Genomic DNA, 21,312 nt, shown 5'->3' on the forward strand with positions numbered 1-21,312 from the left:
CTGCGGAAACCCGCGGACCCCATAGACTATAATGGGGTCCGCCAGGTTTCCGACTGAAAAATGTGAGAAAATGCAGAGACAAAATTGCTGGTTGCAGGACTTTTCTCTCTACTTTTTTAAAGTGTGCAGATGTGAACTAAGCGTCAGGCATTATAGGGGAGCATGCACACGGAGTTTACGCTCGCTCATTCTGAACGTAAAACTAGTTCATAGTGAGCGGCGTAAAAAACAGATGCCATTGACTTGAATGGGTTCCGGCATACTCACGCTCCCCATTGAAATCAATGGGAGGCTTTTTTACCTATTGCTTTCAATGTGATACGCACGTCAGAGATATTTTTAGCTGCGTCATAACCTGGATTTTCAGTCCAGTATCCGTGGATCTCCTATGTGCTCTGTTGGGCTTTTCTCAGCTACTTGTTTGCTATTTTACAGTTATTTTTGACATGTAAAGAATGATGGGCCTGTGTGTGTTAGGTGCATTTCTTCATATTCTTTGGAATCTTTCCATTGTATAATAGCATTCATTGTGTATTGCAAGGGTAACTAATGTATATGCTGCTGACTCCTAAACTATATTTTGTATGCATCTGTCACTTTAATTGGTATTGCTGAGTCATTGTACCACTTCTTGTTCTGGTACTAACTGGATTTGGTACAATACAATAATTCCTCTCTTGGTCCTGCTGCAGGCAATCCCTTTCGTCAATTCCCAATGTACAGCATGAGCAAACTAGAGCCTAGTGCTATATATATATATATATATATATATATATATATATATATATATATATATATATATATTTGTTTGTTAGTTTTTAACTGATGATGTCACTTCTAAATAAGCAGCCATTGTCATTACAGTGCATCCAGAACCTCCCACAACCAATGCTTTTGAATGGGAATCCTCGTCCATCTCCAGTCCGCAGACACGTCAGGGATTTGGAGTTAACCTTGTCCTTCTAGGCCATAGAATAAATACCAGGCAGGTGTAGAATGATCAGTATGCAGGCCGCATGCAGGACAGATTCTCTTACACATGCTGGGTCCTCTGAATGCACCTATAAAGGGGGTGTTGTTAGATTCCTTAGAAACTTTACACCAAGGTGTGAGATAAGATTATTTACCTCATTGCAAAGTGTATAAGTGAAAAATCACCTAACTGTAATGATAGTCGAAGATGTTAAGACCTGCCTGGTAACTGTATTCACTGACTTGTCGCCATAACAAAAATAGTGCCGTACACTAAGGGTAAATGAATCCTTCCAGCTTTCTATGAAGTACACATACTGCCGTGTCAGGGTAGTGAGGAGAGAACTCAGCTGGAGTTCTCTCCTTACTACCTTGCAGGAATACTTGCAGTTCTTTCCTGCAAGAATACTCGCTTTAATCTTTTCCCTACTTCTTGAAAACCTAAAGAATCTATGCTATTAAAGGTGTTGTGTCATCAAATCAAGATATGACCTATCCACAGGAGTTCCACGCTTGACAATCTTTGGCAGTCCCACATGGAATGAATGGAGCTGCAACATGTGATTTGCTGCTCTATCCACACAGGAGAAGTCCCCATTCTTGCTGATGGACCCCCACCACAGCATGTTATCACTGGAGATGAGTGAACTTGTGCAGATTAAACCCAACTCAACCCAACTTTTCCAAAAGTTTCAGATTCAACCAAACCCAAAACTTCGGGAGTTCATTGAGCCCCATGTGACAGCTAAGGACCAATCACAAGCCTCAGCTATGATCCCGATACAGGACCTCACCCAAAAGGCCAGAAGACAAACCTAGAGACAGCGCTGATCGCAACAAGGATGTACAGATGAGTTGACGGAAGGTGAGTATATCTGTTTGTTATTTTTCCGCACTTCCCCTGGGCCTCCACCAGTGGTGTAACTACCAGGGTAGCAGCTGCTACAGGGCCCGGGACATTAGGGGCCCGGTGACAGCCACTACCGCAGAATCTTTGGTGTAGCAGAGCTCAGCACACACTCAGCTCTGCTACGTCTCAGGTGTAGCAGAGCTGTGTGCTCAACACTGCTACGTTTGTGATCGGACTGTGGACTGATCTTAGACTCTGCCTCCTCCGGCACTCAGCTCTGCTCATCTCTGGTGTAGCAGAGCTCAGTGCACACACTCAGCTCTGCTACATCTCTGGTGTAGCAGAGCTCAGTGCACACACTCAGCTCTGCTACATCTCTGGTGTGGCAGGGCTCAGCGCACGGCCAGCTCTGCTACACCTGTGCGCTCAACACTGCTACATTTGAGATCGGACCACAATGGAGACTGCTGTGGACTGATCTTAGACTCCGCCTCCTCCGGCAGAACCAGCGTTGATTGGCCGAATGCTGTACTCTGTATGGCATTCGGCCAATCAACGCTGGTCAAAGCATTCCTATGGGAAAAAGTCAGCTCCACAAGCTGACAAAAATCCCAACAAGATAGTGGCGTAATACAGGTACTTGGGCATATTAGATGCCCCCAGGCATGCTTCCCCTGCTGTCCCAGTTGCATTCCAGGGTGTTGGCGTCATTTCCTGGGGTGTCATAGTGGACTTGGTGACTCTCCAGAGTCGAAATGTGGCTACCTCTGAAATGAAGCATTTTTCCCCATAGACTATAATGCGGTCCGATATGCATTCGAACAGTCGAATATTGAGGGACTATTTGAAACGAATATCGAATCTCAAATATTTCACTGTTCGCTCATCTCTATTACGGAATGTTGGCCGACAACCACAGCAGTGTAATAAGAGGTGATTTACATTGTGGGCAGATGTTATCCATACATGTTATTTCACCATGACCTCTAAAACACATAGGCTGCTCTCTGGGGATGGGGCTGAGCCTAGTGACATAATGCAAAACATATGTTAGTTACTGCCCTGTGTGAAACAATCCCTAGAGGACTCGCAAGTAACATGTGACAGATCAAAAATTGTTCATAATGTCAATAGTGCAAAATATACGATCACAGTAACCAACAGCAAGAATAGTGCTCCAGAATATTATTGGTTGGGCTAATGTGCCCTGATAATACTTAGTTTTTAAAGAAAACCTTTTGTGTCCTCTAAAATCGGGAGTGTTATATACCGTTGCAAAGCATTGAATTCAGTGCACTTTTAGTTTTGACAGTATGTGCCCCATTGCCAAAGGTATCGGTGCCGTTAGTTTCAAAAAATCATTGTGTGAATTCCATTGCACGTTATTAAGGGGAGTCTGTCACCAGAACCAGCATCAGTGACTCTAACCTAACAGTGTTTTCCCTTTGCGAATTGCTGCCTCTATCACTGTTTTTGTCAATATCCAAATGAGCTCTTTGGAGCAATTAGGGCATTACCATTGCTCCAAAAAAGTAGGTGGCAATACCTTCATTGCTCCCAAACAGCTCACTTGCATATTGACAAAAACAACTATAGCTTAGTAATGGAGGCAACGATTCACAAGGGGAAAACACTGACCCTAACCTATCTTTCTGTACGACTGGGTTGTTACACTGGGCTCTGGTGACAGACTCCTTTAATATGTTCTGTCCTCTGAGTCTTTGTACATTGATGGGATAGTGACTTGTAATTGTCCTGATCTGCCAGATAGAGTAGAATGACTGTTGTCACAGGGACATTAGATCTGTGGGCCCAGGAGACTCCCACTATGACTTGAGAGTCCTGTCTGTCCATCTGATATTTCACAAGTGGGTGGAAAAGGAAAACCCGTTTAGAATAGACATTTGCTTAGAGTCTAAGATTTTCCTATGAAGTCTTCAAATGCCAAATGTTGGTTAATGTGTGAAAGACAGGAAACTCTGCATCCGTCAATTATTATGTACTTACTATGTACTTACACTAAAGCTTCTGTGTAATGTATTTATGGGCGTTATTATGTATAGTCCTCATAAGATGGTTTACATCACCATCATAATTAATGGTAAACTTACTAACCTACTGTAAGCAAAGCAAAATGTCCTTAAGCCAAAAGGACTACTAAACTCTGGTACCAAAACTGTCTACAGGCAAAGACGCTTGTAAAATATGAAGTTTGATCATCGTGAAAATCGTAATGGATACAATATCAAAAATAACCATCAGAGGTGAATAAACAGAAATGGGGGCAAAAACCAAGATTGTACCCCATTCTGATGGTCATGGTCCATACACACTCATCCAGGGAGACATAGAGGGACATGGATTGGGACGTAACTTAAGGGGTTGCAGTCGCACTGGGGCCCATGAGCCTTAGGGGGCCCATAAGCACTGCCATCCTATTGATATTGCAGCTTCCATCTGACCCATAAACCAAGGAGACCCACAGAATACCCTAACCACACTAAAGTTGATTAAACCCCTATTACCTGGTTCCAACACTATCAAGATTTCTCTGTAGGATTGAGGTAGAGGGCCCCGGACAAAAGACTGCACCGGGGCCCACACAAAACTTTAATTATACCACTGGACATGGAGGAACCAAGAGGTTTTAATTTTACTCTTTATTTTCCTTTTGGAGGACAGAAGGTTCAATAAAAAAAAAATTGGCAACGCAGTCCTCTTAAAGAGTGGTCAACTGTAGAACCAGGTCTTCGACAAATGGAAGGTGGGTCAAGAACCCATTAAAGGTAATGGTGTTGCCCAGAGCCACAGGTACTGTTGCCTAGGGGTGTAGTGCTGCAGAGATGAGATGTGACCCACTGAAGATAGGCCACCATGAACAAGTTAGTGGACATATACATCTGGATCAAACCCTGTACTAAGAACCTCATATTCTTTTTCGAAGCAGTGATAGATGATCATATAACATGTGAATCTATGATACAGCTCCTTATTTTTCTACAATGTTGTTACCATATATATTGGAGTATAAGCGGAGTTTTTCAAAAGCCCCCCTCGGCTTATACTCGAGTCAAGCAAAAAAAAAAAAATTAAACTTTTTTTTTTTTTTTTTTTTTTGGGGGGGGGGGGGCTATGACCAGTCGCAATAGTAATGTATAGAATCTCCCCTACAATGGAGGAAAAAATAGAAGCTTTAAAAATATATAATAAAAGAATAAAATAAATGAAAGTTCTAAATCCCTCCTTTCCCCAGAATACATATAAAAGTAGAAAATGACTGTGAAACACATACACATTAGGTATCCCTGTGTCTGAAAGTGCCTGGTCTACTGAATATAGGGTATCTGCACTGATCCTGTTCCGTCGGGAAGGGGTTAATAGGAGCACTGCAGATACCCTATATTCAGCCAGGCTGAATTCGATGTGGGGGAAAAAAAACCCAGTCCTCAAGCTCAGGGAAGGGGCAGACAGACAACCAAAACACCCCCTCCCCTTTCCCAGCACACACCGTCTACTGCACCCAAAAACTCCGACCATTTTAATTTTTGAAATTTTCCAGTAGCTGCTGTGATATCCCCTAAACAGACTACAAAAATAATTAATACATGTTAATAAAGCTTTCTTTCTTTTTTTTAAAGTACACTGTAAAATAAAATTGTTTTATTTCATAAAAGTATTAGAAAAACATACACGCCTATAATAAAGTCAACATGTGAGCCACCCTGTGAACATCATAGGAAAAAAATAACAGGATTGCTTATTTCCCTTTCCACCCCCTTAAAATAATAAATGTTAATTTAAGAAGTCCCAAGAGTCCCACAATGGTACCAATGAAATCTACATTTAGCCCCACAAATATGAATCCCACACACGGCTACATCATTAAAAAAAAAAAACTGATGTACTATTATTGTGCAAAAAAAAGTAAAAACGTAAAAAACTACCATAAGCTAGATAGCGCAAAAATGAAAAGAATTTTTTAAATGTGTATAAATAGAATTTATCTCATAAAATCCTCTTATACAGCCCTAATTTCATATCAGAGAACTGGAAATTCTAGTTCTCTATGGACGACCTACTGAAAGCAATGGGAGGCAGAATGGAGGCATTGACAATGTGTCAATGTGAACTGAGGCAGATTCTCATGTGGAAATCAAAATGTGCAAAAAAGGCTGTGTGAACAAAACCTCACTGAAGTTTTCACGTTTCCTATTTATGAAAAGTGTTGAACTATGTCAGAGATACACAATTAGTAGACGGAGACCCGAATCCACACAGTGGACAATGGCTCTGTTTCATCGATCCTTCATAATGACAGTGATCGGAAAAAGACTGATCTCCTATTTGCACTGTATCACAGCAGTGGCAAGAAGGATCAGAACTACATCTCCGTAGCCTACACTGGAGTGAAGGGGTTATGGCTAGCTTGCTGTGTAGGCAGCTGGATCAGCTACCAGTCCCAGCTATTACTGTGATTGGGGGCATGCATATAGGGGCTGCAGAGGTAGTAACTAGAGATGAGCGAACACTAAAATGTTCGGGGTTTGAAATCCGATTCGAACAGCCCCTCACTGTTTGACTGTTAGAACGGGTTTCGAACCCCATTATAGTCTATGAGGGGAAATGCTCGTTTCAGGGGTAGGCAACATTCGATCAAATTCTACTTACCAAGTCCATGAGTGACGGTCGGGCTGGATTCTTCTCCCTGCGCAGCATCCCCGCGTCTTCTTCCGGCCATGAATTCACTCTTCTAGGCATCAGGCCTGGGCAGAACCGACTGGGCAGAACCACTACAAGCTGACATGCGCAGTTGGCTCTGCCCAGGCCCGATGCCTGGCAGAGCGAATTCAGAGCCGGAAGAGGATGGGGGACGCTGCGCAGAGAGAACACTTCTAAAGGTAGGAGAAGAACCAGCGTTGATTGGCAATGTATAACATTCGGCCAATCAACACTGGTTCTGCATCAAATCTTAACTTCGAACAACTAGTAGTACTCGATTGAGTACGAGTATTTCGAATACCGTAGTATTCGATCGAACACCTACTCGATCGAGTACTACTCGCTCATCTCTAGTAGTAACCACTCCCAATCCCTGGAGCCTCAGTAGGCCGCCCTTGTGGCCCTCACATAGTAGAGTGTCTTCATTGTGGCCCTTATGCACTACAATGGGCCTATTACTCCCATACACTATAATAAGCCCTTTATGCCCTCACACAGTATTGCTGCTCCGTTTGCTCTACATAGTATAACAGGCCCTGTATGCTCTACATAGTGTAACAGGTTATCACATCGCGCCTACACATGCAGAAGCCAAAGCACAGCGGTAAGGCAGGAGCTGAACTGTGACAGCTCCTGCTTTACTCGCTTATGTGTTCAACTAGGACGCCGATGAGTTGAAATCAGGACATTCCTCCCGCCGACCGGGACTGCGGGACAGGATACAACGAATTTGTGAATGTCCCGCGGAAATCGGGACGGTTGGGAGGTGTGTGCACACAGTATAACGGGCCCTGTATGCGGCACACAGTATAACAGACCCTGTATGCCGCACACAGTATAACGGGCCCTGTATGCGGCACACAGTATAACAGGCCCTGTATGCCGCACACAGTATAACAGAACCCGTATGCTCTAGTCTACACAGTATAACAGGCCCTGTATGCCGCACACAGTATAACAGAACCCGTATGCTCTAGTCTACACAGTATAACAGGCCCTGTATGCCGCACTCAGTATAACAGGACCCGTATGCTCTAGTCTACACAGTATAACAGGCCCTGTATGCCGCACACAGTATAACAGGCCCTGTATGCCGCACACAGTATAACAGGCCCTGTATGCCGCACACAGTATAACAGGCCCTGTATGCCGCACACAGTATAACAGGACCCGTATGCTCTAGTCTACACAGTATAACAGGCCCTGTATGCCGCACACAGTATAACAGGACCCGTATGCTCTAGTCTACACAGTATAACAGGCCCTGTATGCCGCACACAGTATAATAGGATTCTTTTACCCCCATGCAGTGTAAAGTCTCCCTTTTGCCCTCACTCAGTAAAATGGGCTCTTTTTGCCCCCACGCAAAATAAAGACTCCTTATGCCCCTTTTCCCCTCATAATGTTCACTGGACCCCAGAAAGCTAGCAATAAGTACAGATTTCATCATTACTCACCATTCTTTACTCCCAGAACTTTCTTCTCTCTGCTCCGACACATTATCCTATCAGTGAAGCAAAGAGCGGTGGGTAATAATGAAGTGTGTACTTGCCTGGGTGACTACATGGGGACAAAAAGGGACTGGCTGGGATTGGCTTGAGCAGGCCTTTGTGGGGTTACAGCTTTGTCTTAAGATATATAAATACTGGTCTTGTTCAGTCACTGTTCAGTTCAGACCTGCACCTGATGTCAGACCCCAGTCATTGGGCCTTCACTAAAAGTAACTGTGCCCCCCTGAACAATGTCATATACCGCACAGAGTAGTTCAGTAGTATGAATACAGGTATAACACACCAGTTTTTTGCCTCCTGACAAAGCTGGGTATCGGCGAAACGTGCGTCAGGCATTTCTGATTGTCCCACCGACGATGTACTGAGAGTTTCCCTTGCTTTTCTACTATTTGATTTGGAATCATGTCTGCACCTATGGGTATGTACGTGTATTCCCTGTAGGGACACTCTTTATTATGTGGTGATAGTATTATCATAGATTGTAAGCTCTTGTGAGCAGGGCCCTCAGTCCCATTGTGTGAAACGACTTTCTTTGTAATGTATCTTTCTGTCTGTATTTGAACCCTACAAATTGTACAGCGCTGCGGAATATGTTGGCTCTATAGAAATCAAATTTATTATTATTATTATGACTGCATGTATATTCTTTGGTCAGACTGATATATTTTAGCTATTATGGCATTATGTTTCTGACCATATTGTATTACCACTTCAGGCATCTTTTCCCTATATGATATTCTATAGCTATTTGGGGGCTTCTCTCAGTCTTCATTTGTAGGAGGGTAAGGTATTATACTGCCACTTTGTGGAGGGTCTTGTTCCCCTTGTTTGTCTTCCCTATCTTATGTGTTGTTTTGATTTGGATTATATAGATTCATTAACAAAATTATTTATATTTTATTATATTTTGGGAGTCTCAATTTGTTTGTTATATAACACACCGGTATACAGTCTAGTAGTAAATATGTCTTCTCATTCCACTACACTTACGTTGACAGACTGTTTTTGTTTTTACTTGCAGCAAAACTGGAAATGCCCCAGTACAAGAAATGTTAATGTCATCTGACCCCTGCAAGCATGTCTAATAATGAAATCCCCCTTACGTAGGCAGCAGAGAAACACCTACACCCCGGAGAATTGGTCTGGAACATTTAATCACCGTCCCACCTCTGTAGTGGGTGGGAGAAAGGAGTGAGGCCATCTTTCCTATTACAATAATATACCAGGAACAGCTGACACAAGTAGAATCGCTGCACTACATGTCGTGTACAAGCGCCGGACCCTTTCACTTGTGATAACTACTCTGTGCATTACATAGAAAACATGTAAGACGTTCACTACTATAGCTGACTGTACACGGTGGACTAACAGCAGCCAAACCCACAGATTATATTAGGACCTGATGACTATCTAATATATAGGGTGTCCTGACTTCCCCAAGATGGCAGACGTCAGGTGAAAGAAGGATCGGGCTGTTAGGTTTTAAGATGGCAGATACTAATAATAACCCACTACTAGAAGTGCCTGACAGCAGCTTGTTCCCCTCTCATTATTAAGAAAACTTACGCCCACTGAGTCAAGCATGTATATGTAAGTGTATAGATGGAAATGAATAAAATATAATATATACAGAATTCTCTCCTGCACATCTATTGTATATATCACTCTCCTCACCTCCTCCTGCTCTATATACTGCCTGCAGACCAGACTGCATGTTCAATGTGACAGGTTCCTTTTTTAACCTCTTATCAAAGGTTGACCTAATAAAACAAAATGATGTCCTTAAATCCATCTTAGACAATACACTTCGAAAGCAGTGACTTATGCATGTTCTGGGGTTCTGGCATATATACTGTAACTATTCTTTAAGGAATATCATTGAACACTATAGGAAATATTCACTAACTTTGCCCTGTGAATCATAGATTAGGGAGTTATACACACAGTGAGGGATTTACCAAATCTGCTGTTTCCTACTCTTGAGCTCTTCTGTGCCAGATGGAAGACGTGCACACTTTAGTGTATTAAGAGGTACCTGCCCGTCAATAAATTAGGCACGTCTTCTAATCTTTATGTCCCATAAACTCAAATCCATGAAACAAGAAGGTGTTAGATTTCAGCTATAATTTTGAAACCAATTTTTAAAACACTAAAAAAAATTGCCAGGCCACAGGAGGCGCCACCCCCTGTACCCTCTTACTTCTTACATGCCCATTTTTCAGGATACTGTCATGAAGGGCATAAAAAACCCCAAAAAGCCACAATTCTACACAAAAAGACTCGCGCAAGTGGTACTATAAATTAGGATAAGCAATAATTATCGGATCAGTGGGGGGCCGACAGATCCTGATAGGCAGACCATGCCTGGTCAATTGCTCACTGCCACTTATGACACGTGCTATATACTGTTTAGAGTCGGAAGCATTTGGCTCCATGCCCTGTATAGTGGCTGGAAGTCAATACTGAATCTCAGCTCCTATTGGCTTAAAGGGTTTGTCCACAGGACAGGGGATAAGTGTTCAATCCCTGGGACTCCAACCCACTGTGTCCTGAAGCAAACACTAGGATGGGAACTTAAAGGGGTTGTCCCATCACAAGGATCCTATCTATACTGCTTGTTAATGTGGATGTAAGACTTTTCCTAAATACATTGCTTCAGCAAAACTGCTTTGTTTGTCCATATCTTACTTTATTCAATTCTTTGTGGCCACAGCCCTGACTTAGCTGCTCATGAGTCAAGTGATGTATCTGCCTGCTCTGAGGGAGGGGAGAGGAGGGGCTAAGTGCACGGGAGCGAGCCTGTGTATCTAGCTATTCCTGTGTCTACACCACGTGACCTAGCATCCTGCTTTCAGATAGAGGAGAGGAGCTGCTTTCATTTCTTCTGTTTTCCCAGTTATCAGACTAGCTAATTCAATTGTGTTCATTATGGCAGAGACAGGCAGTGTCTGTATGTAACACAGAATGGAGTTGCTGCTGCCTGTACTTCATAATCCAATATGGGTGGGCGGAGCTACACACGAATTTGGGGCGGGGCTAAACGGCAGATTGCATGTGAAACCCCGCCCACCAAATGATGCAAGAAACCAGGAAGAAAGAAGATTTTACAGCAGTAAAGACTGATGAGTATGTGAGTTGGGAATACCCCTTTAAAGTCCTCCTAAAGCTTCCTTGTGAATGAAGTACCAGTGCGCTTGCATGATCGGAGCTCTATTCACTTCTATGGGGCTGCGGGTGTTGTCAAAGATTACAGTAAGTATACAAGGGTGTAGAGAAACTTAACTGGTACACATACTTGAAGGGTCCCCACTTGTCAAAATAAATAATAAAACGTAAATTTTACTCAATATACTAATAAAACTCGTCCCTACTCAGTCCTTCTTACTATAAAATCATTACCCTCTTTTTGATACTAGGTAGGGTATCGTATAGATTTTCAGTAACTGAAAATCTATACGATACCCTACCTAGTATCAAAAAGAGGGTAATGATTTTATAGTAAGAAGGACTGACATTACCCTCTTTTTGATACTAGGTAGGGTATCGTATAGATTTTCAGTAACTGAAAATCTATACGATACCCTACCTAGTATCAAAAAGAGGGTAATGATTTTATAGTAAGAAGGACTGAGTAGGGACGAGTTTTATTAGTATATTGAGTAAAAGTTACGTTTTATTATTTATTTTGACAAGTGGGGACCCTTCAAGTATGTGTACCAAAGATTACAGTACTAGCATCCACATAGTAGTGAATGGAGCGTGGGTCATACAAGCGCACTAGTGCTCCGTTCACAGGGAGACTTTAGGGGGACTTTTAGTCCCTCATTGTCCTAATTACTGGGGGCCCAATTGCTGGAGAGGGGGTGACCCCTTTAAAGCATATCGCCATTGACGTAACTATAGGGGCGACAATGTTTGCAGCTGTGCTTGGACTTTGATCTTGTTCTTTGATCTCCTTTTTGATTTCCTCAGATGACTGGCACTGCAATGGTTATGAATTTATGAATCCCACCCTCTGGTGAGCTGGAGTGAGAAGATAATGATACACAGCCTTTCACTGTCAGAAAGGAGAACATTAACCCTTACATAGCAAATAAAAATTTCTAGACCCCTTTAAAGGGGTCACCTTTCAAAATGCAGCCATCCGGTAGCCTAGGCCCTACTCCCAGTACCCCTAGCAAACAAATAAATTTGCCGGGAAGATCAATGACCAGCTTAGGACTTGTTGGTCCATTGGTCATATTGACATTCTGCAGGGTCTGTCCATTTAAAAAATTAATGGGACTGATCTGTGATACCAGGCACAGCCACTGTACAATGTATGGCGCTGTTCTTGGTAAGTAGTGAAGAAGCCACATCAAACAATAACACAGTCCCGAATAACCTATATTAACCTTTACTAAAGAGCAATTTGCTCAAATATATTAACTTACTCCCAAATGCAAGGAGGAGCACTTCCTTGATTTAAGGGCGGTTTCACTATGTCCTAAGTAACACAAATTACCGTGTTCGCCATCATGTGATTACATAGTAAGTAGTAATAATTTTCTTGTGATTTAGTATAACCTCAGGGAAAGGACCATTAACATGATCTGTCTTCTAATATGCTGTAACAGCACTTGGCACGAGTAGTTTCAGCAAGTCGAGGCTTTTGAAGCAGATTTCGTTTCATCGGGATTAATGGAGGACTAACGTGTTTATAGTCTATGATAAGAATTTCCTGTCTACGCTGCGAAGTGTGACATCTGCAGCCTTTGTTTGTGGCCTCCACACTAATGATCCTTCCACCCCAGAATATGACGGGAATTTTAATAGACTTGATATAAATAAAATCGAGGCATGTGAAAATGTCAAGAAGCCCCTTGGACAATTCTGTAAATGATACTGGATAAATTTATAGTCAAGTATCGTCAAGTATAGTAAGTTTTTGTAGTGTAGATTATCCATAAAACTGGTCCTTACCGGATATCGGAAAGCTAATAACAAACATGACCTTTCCAGGTAAGGGTCGGTTCACACTAGTTTATGTGTTCCGTCCGCAAGGAGTCCGCATGAGGGCCCCCCAGATGGAATACAAGCGCAACTGCAAGCGCTGTGCTGTTAAAGCGCACGGACTCCATAGACTATAACAGGTCCTTTTATAGTCTATGGGGTCCGTGCGCTTTAACAGCACAGCGCTTGCAGATGCGCTTGTATTCCGGCCGGGGGGTCCTCATTCAGACTCCTTGAGAACGGAACACATAAGCAAGTGTGAACCAGGAATTACAAACTGAAGTGAATGATCCAGCTTGTCTTCTAAAATTGAAGGGGTTGTCTGGGATCATTTTAAAAAAAAAAAAAATCTAAATTTTTTTTTTCAACAACAGCGCCACTCTGGCTTATAGGCTGAGTCTGGTATTACAGCTCAGCTACACTGAAATAAATTGACACAGTTTATGGATAAGCTGTTTGGGAAAATAACTGAACTGTAGCTCTGACTGTTCAGATTGGCTGCTGAGCATATGCACAAGCCCTGCAAGACAGATTTATTAGAAACTACAATTAACTAATACAGACTTTAAAGGGGTTGTCCCATCACAAGGATCCTATCTATACTGCTTGTTAATGTGAATGTAAGACTTTTCTTAAATACATTGCTTCAGCAAAACTGCTTTGTTTGTCCTCTATCTTACTTTATTCATTTTTTTTTTTACACATCCCTTGACTTATCTGGTCATAAGTATCTGCTGCTCTGAGGGGGGAGGGAGGAGGGGCTAAGTGCACGGGGGCGAGCCTGGAGGGGGGGTAGTTTACCCTTTGGGGGGAAGGGACCGCCAATACAGACCCGGCATCCGCTGTAATAGAGGCGGATGCCGGGGACGGTTAGACGCCGGCACAGATGCCTGCAACATCGCTATGCTCCTGCCCTGCATGAAGCCAGGGAGGAGCGGAATAACAAATAGCATCGCCGCTGCTGGCTTCATGCAGGGCAGGAGCATAGCGATGTCGCAGGCATCTGTGCCGGCGTCTAACCGTCCCCGGCATCCGCCTTTCTATTATAGCAGATGCCAGGTCTGTATTCACATATGCAAAGCCAGCGCTGTAATAGAGAGAGGCGGATGCCGGGTCTGTATTCGCATTGTGAAGGCTAGACTGGTCTCACCATCTATGAGCATGCACGTAGGGCCAGCGGCATCTCGCCGCTGGCTTTGCATATGTAACCCCGCCCACCAATGACGCAACAAAGCAGGAAGACAGAAGATTTTACAGCAATGAAGACTGGTGAGTATGCGACGTGGGAATACCCCTTTAATGTCTTTGCAAATCAGTCCCATTCACTAGAGTGGGACTGAGTAGTAGTACCAGACAATGTCACTGACAGATATACAACACTGTGTCTGAATGCAATACCATGTACAGCTGCTGCATGATATATGACAGTGCCTTGAATTGGACAGAGCTGCAGTACCAGGTACAGCCACTATTAGATATACAGTGCTGTGCCTGAATGCAATACCATGTACAGCTGATATATGGCTACAGCTACATTATATATGCATTACCTCCCAACCTTTGAAGAACAGAAAGAGGGCCAAAATGTGCGCGCTGCTGCATATTTAGCTCCACCCACCATTATGTTGACTCCGTCCATTCTCAGTCATTTTTCGTGTGCTCCCACACAGTATAATCCTCCTACGCCCATACATTATATGTTCCCTTCCAACTACCCCACAGTATTAGGTCCCTTTCCTGGTGCGTGCCCCAGTTTAAACTGGGGGAAACTAGAGGAGGACATTAAACTGGAGCAGCTGGAGGGGGACATTTAACAGTGGGGGTAGTTGGAGGGGGGCATTAAAATTAATGGCAACTGAAGTGGGACATGAAACTGGGGGCAACTAGGGGATGACATTAAACTTGGGCAGCTAGAAGCAGACATTAAACCATAGGTGTAGCTGGAGGGTGACAATAAACTGGGGGCAACTAGAGGGAGACAGGTCCCCCTCCAGCTACCTCCACAGTTTAATGCCCCCTCCAGTTGTCCCCAGTTTCATGTCCCTCATCCATCTCTGCCCCCAGTTTCATATACATTTATACTTCCCTATATGATCTCCTCTGTCCCTGGGCTCTTTGTATAGAAAGTGCCTGCAGTGGTGACATCACATCAATGGGACCACTGCAGCTATACACAAGACAGCCACAGTGTATACCAACACTCCAACACATGAACGGAGTATTAGGGTTGGTTCACACTAGCGCTTGTATTTCGTCCGCAAGGAGTCCGCATGGAGACCCCACCGGACGGAATGCAATCGCAATTGCAAGCAATGTACTTGCAAAGCACATGGAGCCCATAGACTATAATGGGCTCCGTGTGCTTGCCGCGCACTGCCCGCACAGTTCATTCGTGCGGGCAGTGCGCAGCTAGCACACGGAGCCCATTATAGTCTATGGGCTCCATTTGCTTTGCAAGTACATTGCTTGCAATTGCGATTGCATTCCGTCCGGTAGGGTCTCCATGTGGATGGAATACAAGCGCTAGTGTGAACCAACCCTAAGGTGCAGGGAAGTATTAATTTTATTTATTTTATATCCCTCCCCTCCTGGACTGCAATCCTGACAACCCCTTAAAGCTACATATATCACACTGTCATATGCCACCACCTCTGCAAACGCTAATCCAACATACGTGAACAGTCTGGAAAATGTGGCAAAACACATTATATGGATGGAACATGGTTATGTGAATAAACCCCTGACGCTAGGTTCACACCTGCGTTTAGCAGTCCGTTCTGTGGTTTCCGTCTTCTGCATTCAAGAAGGCGGAAACCAAAGACTGGGTCCGGCCGTGAGCGGCGGTGAGCGTTTTATGCTCTCCGCCGCGAAACCGTTTTTTTAAATCCGGACACAGAGTACTGCATGTCCGACTCTGTGTCCGGATTAAAAAACCCGGTTTCGCGGCAGAGAGCATAAAACGCTCACGGCCGGACATCTTTCTCACCCATTCAAATGAATGGGTGAGAAAGAATCCTGCAGGTTTCCGTCTCCTGCTCTGTTTTATGCAGGAAACGGAACAGTTTGTGCCGGGCGCAGATGTGAACGAGCCCTTAGCCAGAAGTGTTCCCTTTTTTGACCATAGAATAAGCTGGGAGGTCTGAATCAGGAGATCATTTCTCTTCTATCCGCTAGTTGATACATTGCATGCTGGTATTGTATTTTGTACCTTGTTTCCCAAAAATATTGACAAAAAGATGAAACTAAAACTTTGTTCTTTGTATATCTCTGTTGTCAGCATGATAATATAACAATATAATCTGTCCAGGGCTGAATGAGTTAAGTGTCCGGGGGACACAAGAATTGTGTGATGCAGCTGTCCAGATCGAATGGATTTCTAGTGCCGCCATCAGTGGATGGATTCCAGATTATACAGAAGCCAGGAATGTGGTGACGGAAGAGTACCTTAGCTTCTAGACACAGCTCAGCGGGGGATAATCTTATAATTAAAGGGTTAAGAAAAATCATCAGAGGGTCGAATTGGGAAGATTAAAGAGGAGACAAGACATTAGACGAAAACCTGCAGCCAAGAAATTTTCACCACCTGGAACGTACCTAATTCCCCAAACACATGCACAATCTGCTGGGGTGAACAGCGCATGTGTCTGGAACTGGGAAAGGGGAGAAAGCCACTGTCATCTTATCTCCCCAAAAACAGAAGTGTTGGGCAAATCTGGCAAACAGAATCATAAAATCGTCATACACATCAAACGATCAGCTGGACCTATGGAAATCTGCGAATGTGCCGATATAGATCTAAAGTGTATGGCCGGCTTTAGTGTGTTCAGCCAACAAAACAGCTGTTTGTGCTATAAACAGGAGACGGAAAATCCAGCAAGATGGATCAATTCTTCCCTGGTCCCTTGGATGAAAAGAATAGGAACAAGTCATGGCCAAGGAGCTGATGTGATGACATATCTCCAGCACCAGAGCTATAGGGGAAGACTAGAGGGTGGGAGAAATCCAAAAGTGTAGTTATATGGGGTGGAGAGGGAGAAGTCACACCTTGGCCCAAAGACCCCTCTGCAGGTGGGAGTGTTGGATGCATTTTGGCTTGTTGTATAGGGTACACCATTAACATTCTGTGTCGTGCTTGCCACATTGTGCAAATGTGGGCAGAGCAGGGCGGGCCGGGCTGGGACAGGGGTGTCTTCATAATGTGTCTATGAATTGACAGATACATAACCCATGAAAGTTTTTTGACATCTTCTTAAATCTGTCTCAAAATGTATTAGAAACGTGCAGAACCTTCCACCATGGAGGGTTATTCTGACTACAAACATTACTGTTATCCAGTGGCGTAACTAGGAATGGCGGGGCCCCGTGGCGATCTTTTGACATGCCCGCCCCCCCCCCCCCCCTCCCCTTCTTGATCGACACCAATCCTAAGGAGAAGCCATCAATATCTAGACTTCAAAAAAACCTTCATAAGATTGCTTTACTTTTCAGCACTTTAATGTTCTGCCCATCCTGCAATGCTCAGTAATGGGGATACTCTATTTCTACATATTAGGCAGTATGAAAAGACACAAAGAGCGCCCCCTGTGCGCCATGGAGAAAGTGAGTAATGACAATGTCTGAAAAGCACTACAACATATGTTAGGGTTATAGAAGCACAATAAATAAGTAATCACATTGACAGCCTTTACCATAAGAATATATATAGGGATTATTTGTCCATCACCAAGTAGGACTACACACTGAACTCCTAAGCATAGAATGAGTAGGGATGTAAATCAACAAATGGAACTAAGTCTTTCCCTACATTTCTATACATGAGTGTGCTCAGCTCCTCCTGCTCTATAACATCCTGCACATCAGATTCTACGGCCATTGTGAACGTCCCCTTAAATTAGTATATTTTATGTATATCCCTGATACATGATGTTGCTACAAGTGGAATGATTCTAGTATCTCTAGTCTCAAGGAGCAAATCGCTAAGACCATAGGTGAAAATCTCTGAACATGATGTAGTCAGGCTCTACTACGGCAGGGAAATGGCGGAAATGTTGCGGAAACTCTGAATTATTGGCTTTGTACAAATGTAACGGAGAAAAATTCTGCGTTTTACACTCCCAGCAAAGTGAATGAGAAAAATAATTCTACCTCTACGAAAATGAGACAAAAAAGACACCAGTGTTTTTCATGCATTTTTCCTAGGGTGTTTTTCTGTTGCAATATGCCAGAGCTAAGGCCGTGCAATACACCTTAAAAAAAAAAAAAAAAAAACTGCATCACAAAAGCAGTGGAAAGAAGACATAGCAGAAACATTTGGGGTTTGTGATTGCTTTTCTGCTGTGGTCTTCATTGTTGCCTCCCCCCTCCTCCCCGTATACAGATGTTGCAACTTCTGCAATCGGTTAAACTGCTGCAGCGGGATATCTTATCACTGAAGACAACAAAAACAATGAAACGTCATTGGAAAAACGTTGCATTTCTGAAATGTGTGGCCTCATCCTCACAAGGTTTTTGCGTGCAGACCAGGTATAGAAAGTATAAAGTAAAGATCGCACTTTTACTCTTCTTACTCTTTTTTTTATTTAAAAAAACTGCATCAGAAAACCTGACCGTGTAAATGGACCCTTATACAATAACCTAGAAGCGAGCTGATTATCGGTAGATCTTACTGTAGTCACTCGCTTACTGGCCCCCTTACCAAAAACACTGCTTGGATTTTCTGCCTCATTGACTACAATGTCAAACAGAAGACAAGAGCGAGATCCTGGTGGGGGATCGCTCATGTGACATAACCCTTTGTCTGGATTACGGGGTCTAACTATAGGAAACCACAATGTCAGAAAGCAGGAAAGTTTATCTGACATAATTTATCACTTCTGTAATGACGTCATATGGATGTTTAGGATGGCGCAGCGAAGCTGAGTTTGTCACTTGGCACAACACACAGTTTGAAGTAACATTGCATGTGTGTCATTTGTCTGTAACTGCTATATCACATCTACCGCTATAAGCACAGTCACCGTGTACTTTTATCAAAATTTTACTCAATTTTGAACGTTTTATTCACTGATGTGACTTAATATTTCAATGTATAGTATAGTCAAATCTACTACATCAGGCTTTGTTCACACTTGGTCATTGCTTTACTTAGGAGCACATTGGGAGGATTTCCCAGTAGACATCTGGAACAGAAGGTTCTGATATAGGTCACAATATGGTATAAGTCATCTGTAAGACCCCATAGGAAAAACAATGCATATAGTTGTTTTTCTCTGTATATTTCTGCATGCTTTGCTACTCTATACAGAAAGGTTTTCTGACACCTTCTGAGCCAGGGACACTCTTTAGGTATACACCAAGTGAATGGATACAGTATACAAGGTGGGAGCTTTCATAGTGCAACAACGAAGTGTGAACAGAGCCTTATCTCAACGCAACAGAACAAGATGCAGAAACAAAGGAAACTAAGCATCAAGATGGGGAATCCAAGACTTTCAAGTCAGATCTTTGACATTTAGGGCAACTTCGGCCATTGCACGAGCTGCGACTTCTTCACTAATGTAAGTGAATGGAGTGGCATTGTGACCCTGAGGGTGCTGCAATGGCAACTTTTAGTTGCAAACAAATCTATCGGTCCTTGATTTTTTTGTATACAAAATATGTCATAATATTACATTACATGATAAGGATTCCTTGCAGTAAATACACATCCCACCTTTTTCAATGACTTGTCAGAGCACCCCACTTAAAGAAGAAAGTCGGTACCCCCCATGCATTCCCTTACATGACTGTGCACCTGCCTAAGTCTCCAAGTAGTCAGCCACAAGCAATGCTCATCCAGTAAAATAGCGGTGAGAATTAGGAAGCTCAGTCCATATCAGCAATGATAAAGTCAGATATTTAGGTCTAATTCATCTGGTTTCACCCATTCACAAGCCGATATGTCATATAAAGCCAATGGAGCAGATGAACCATCAGGCATGTGCAAGGCAATGTCATATCTACATGTAAATAGTCACAGGATTTTCTGACAACTTCAAAGACACCAGAGAAGCTACTGGAGATGTCTGCTTATTGTCCAGCATAGACGACTCTAACAGAAGCAAACAGGATACATCATGGAATCGCAGATAAAGCCGCAGACACAGGAGGTGACAGCTATCATCATATAAGTTTTCCTGCAAAACTTTCCCCCCATTGTTGGCGAAAGTTCACAGAGAATATTTTGAGTGTGAATCCTCCTACCTTGTTGTTTGCTGTGACTACAGTGGAGAAGAGGAGAGAGAGGAGCGTACACTGTATATATCCCCACATGGCTGCAGCTGCTTAGTGTCCACACTGCTGATAGACAGGACTAGTCATGTACTAGGCAGTGAGAGCAGATGGCTGGTGGCGGGGCGAAGCTTTGGACAGATTCCCTGCGCTGCCTCCCTCAGCTCTGATAGGGAACTGATTCTCTTTCACTGTCTCCCAGCCTCTTCAGCTGGAAAGGAGGAGCGTAGAGGAACACCTCTAAGAATCCCAGCCAAGGGCATGTCAGACACATCTACCATAATGTACAACCAGATATGTCATACACATCTGCCATCATGTACAACCAGATATGTCACACACATCTACCATTGTGTACAACCAGATACGTCACACACATCTACCATCATGTACAACCAGATACGTCATACACATGTACCATCATATACAACCAGATATGTCACACACATCTACCATCATGTACATCCAGATATGTCATACACATGTACCATCATATACAACCAGATATGTCATACACATCTACCATCATGTACAACCAGATATGTCACACACATCTACCATCATGTACAAGCAGATACGATACGTCACACACATCTAACATCATGTACAACCAGATACGTCATACACATCTAACATCATGTACAACCAGATACGTCATACACATCTACCATCATGTACAACCAGATATGTCATACACATCTACCATCATGTACAACCAGGTATGTCACACACATCTACCATCGTGTACAACCAGATATGTCACACACATCTACCATCATGTACAAGCAGATATGTCACATACATCTACCATCATGTACAACCAGATATGTCACACACATCTACCATCATGTACAAGCAGATATGTCACACACATCTACCATCATGTACAACCAGATATGTCACACACATCTACCATCATGTACAACCAGAGCTGTCATACACATCTACCATCATGTACAACCAGATATGTCACACACATCTACCATCATGTACAAGCAG

General features: G+C 43.2%; 1 protein-coding gene across 1 annotated transcript in view; it reads right to left on the reverse strand.

The window, feature by feature from the left end:
* The window catches only part of OLFML2A (olfactomedin like 2A), a 78,033-nt gene extending 57,551 nt beyond the window's left edge, over positions 1-20,482 (reverse strand). The window contains exon 1 of the mRNA XM_075259370.1: positions 20,287-20,482. Coding sequence (XP_075115471.1) covers positions 20,287-20,355 — 69 coding nt within the window. The 5' untranslated portion in view covers positions 20,356-20,482. The remainder of the gene's footprint in view (positions 1-20,286) is intronic.
* Between the last annotated feature and the right edge of the window lie 830 nt (positions 20,483-21,312).

The sequence above is a fragment of the Leptodactylus fuscus genome, chromosome 11 (genome assembly GCF_031893055.1).
Source record: "Leptodactylus fuscus isolate aLepFus1 chromosome 11, aLepFus1.hap2, whole genome shotgun sequence".
Lineage (NCBI taxonomy): Eukaryota > Metazoa > Chordata > Amphibia > Anura > Leptodactylidae > Leptodactylus > Leptodactylus fuscus.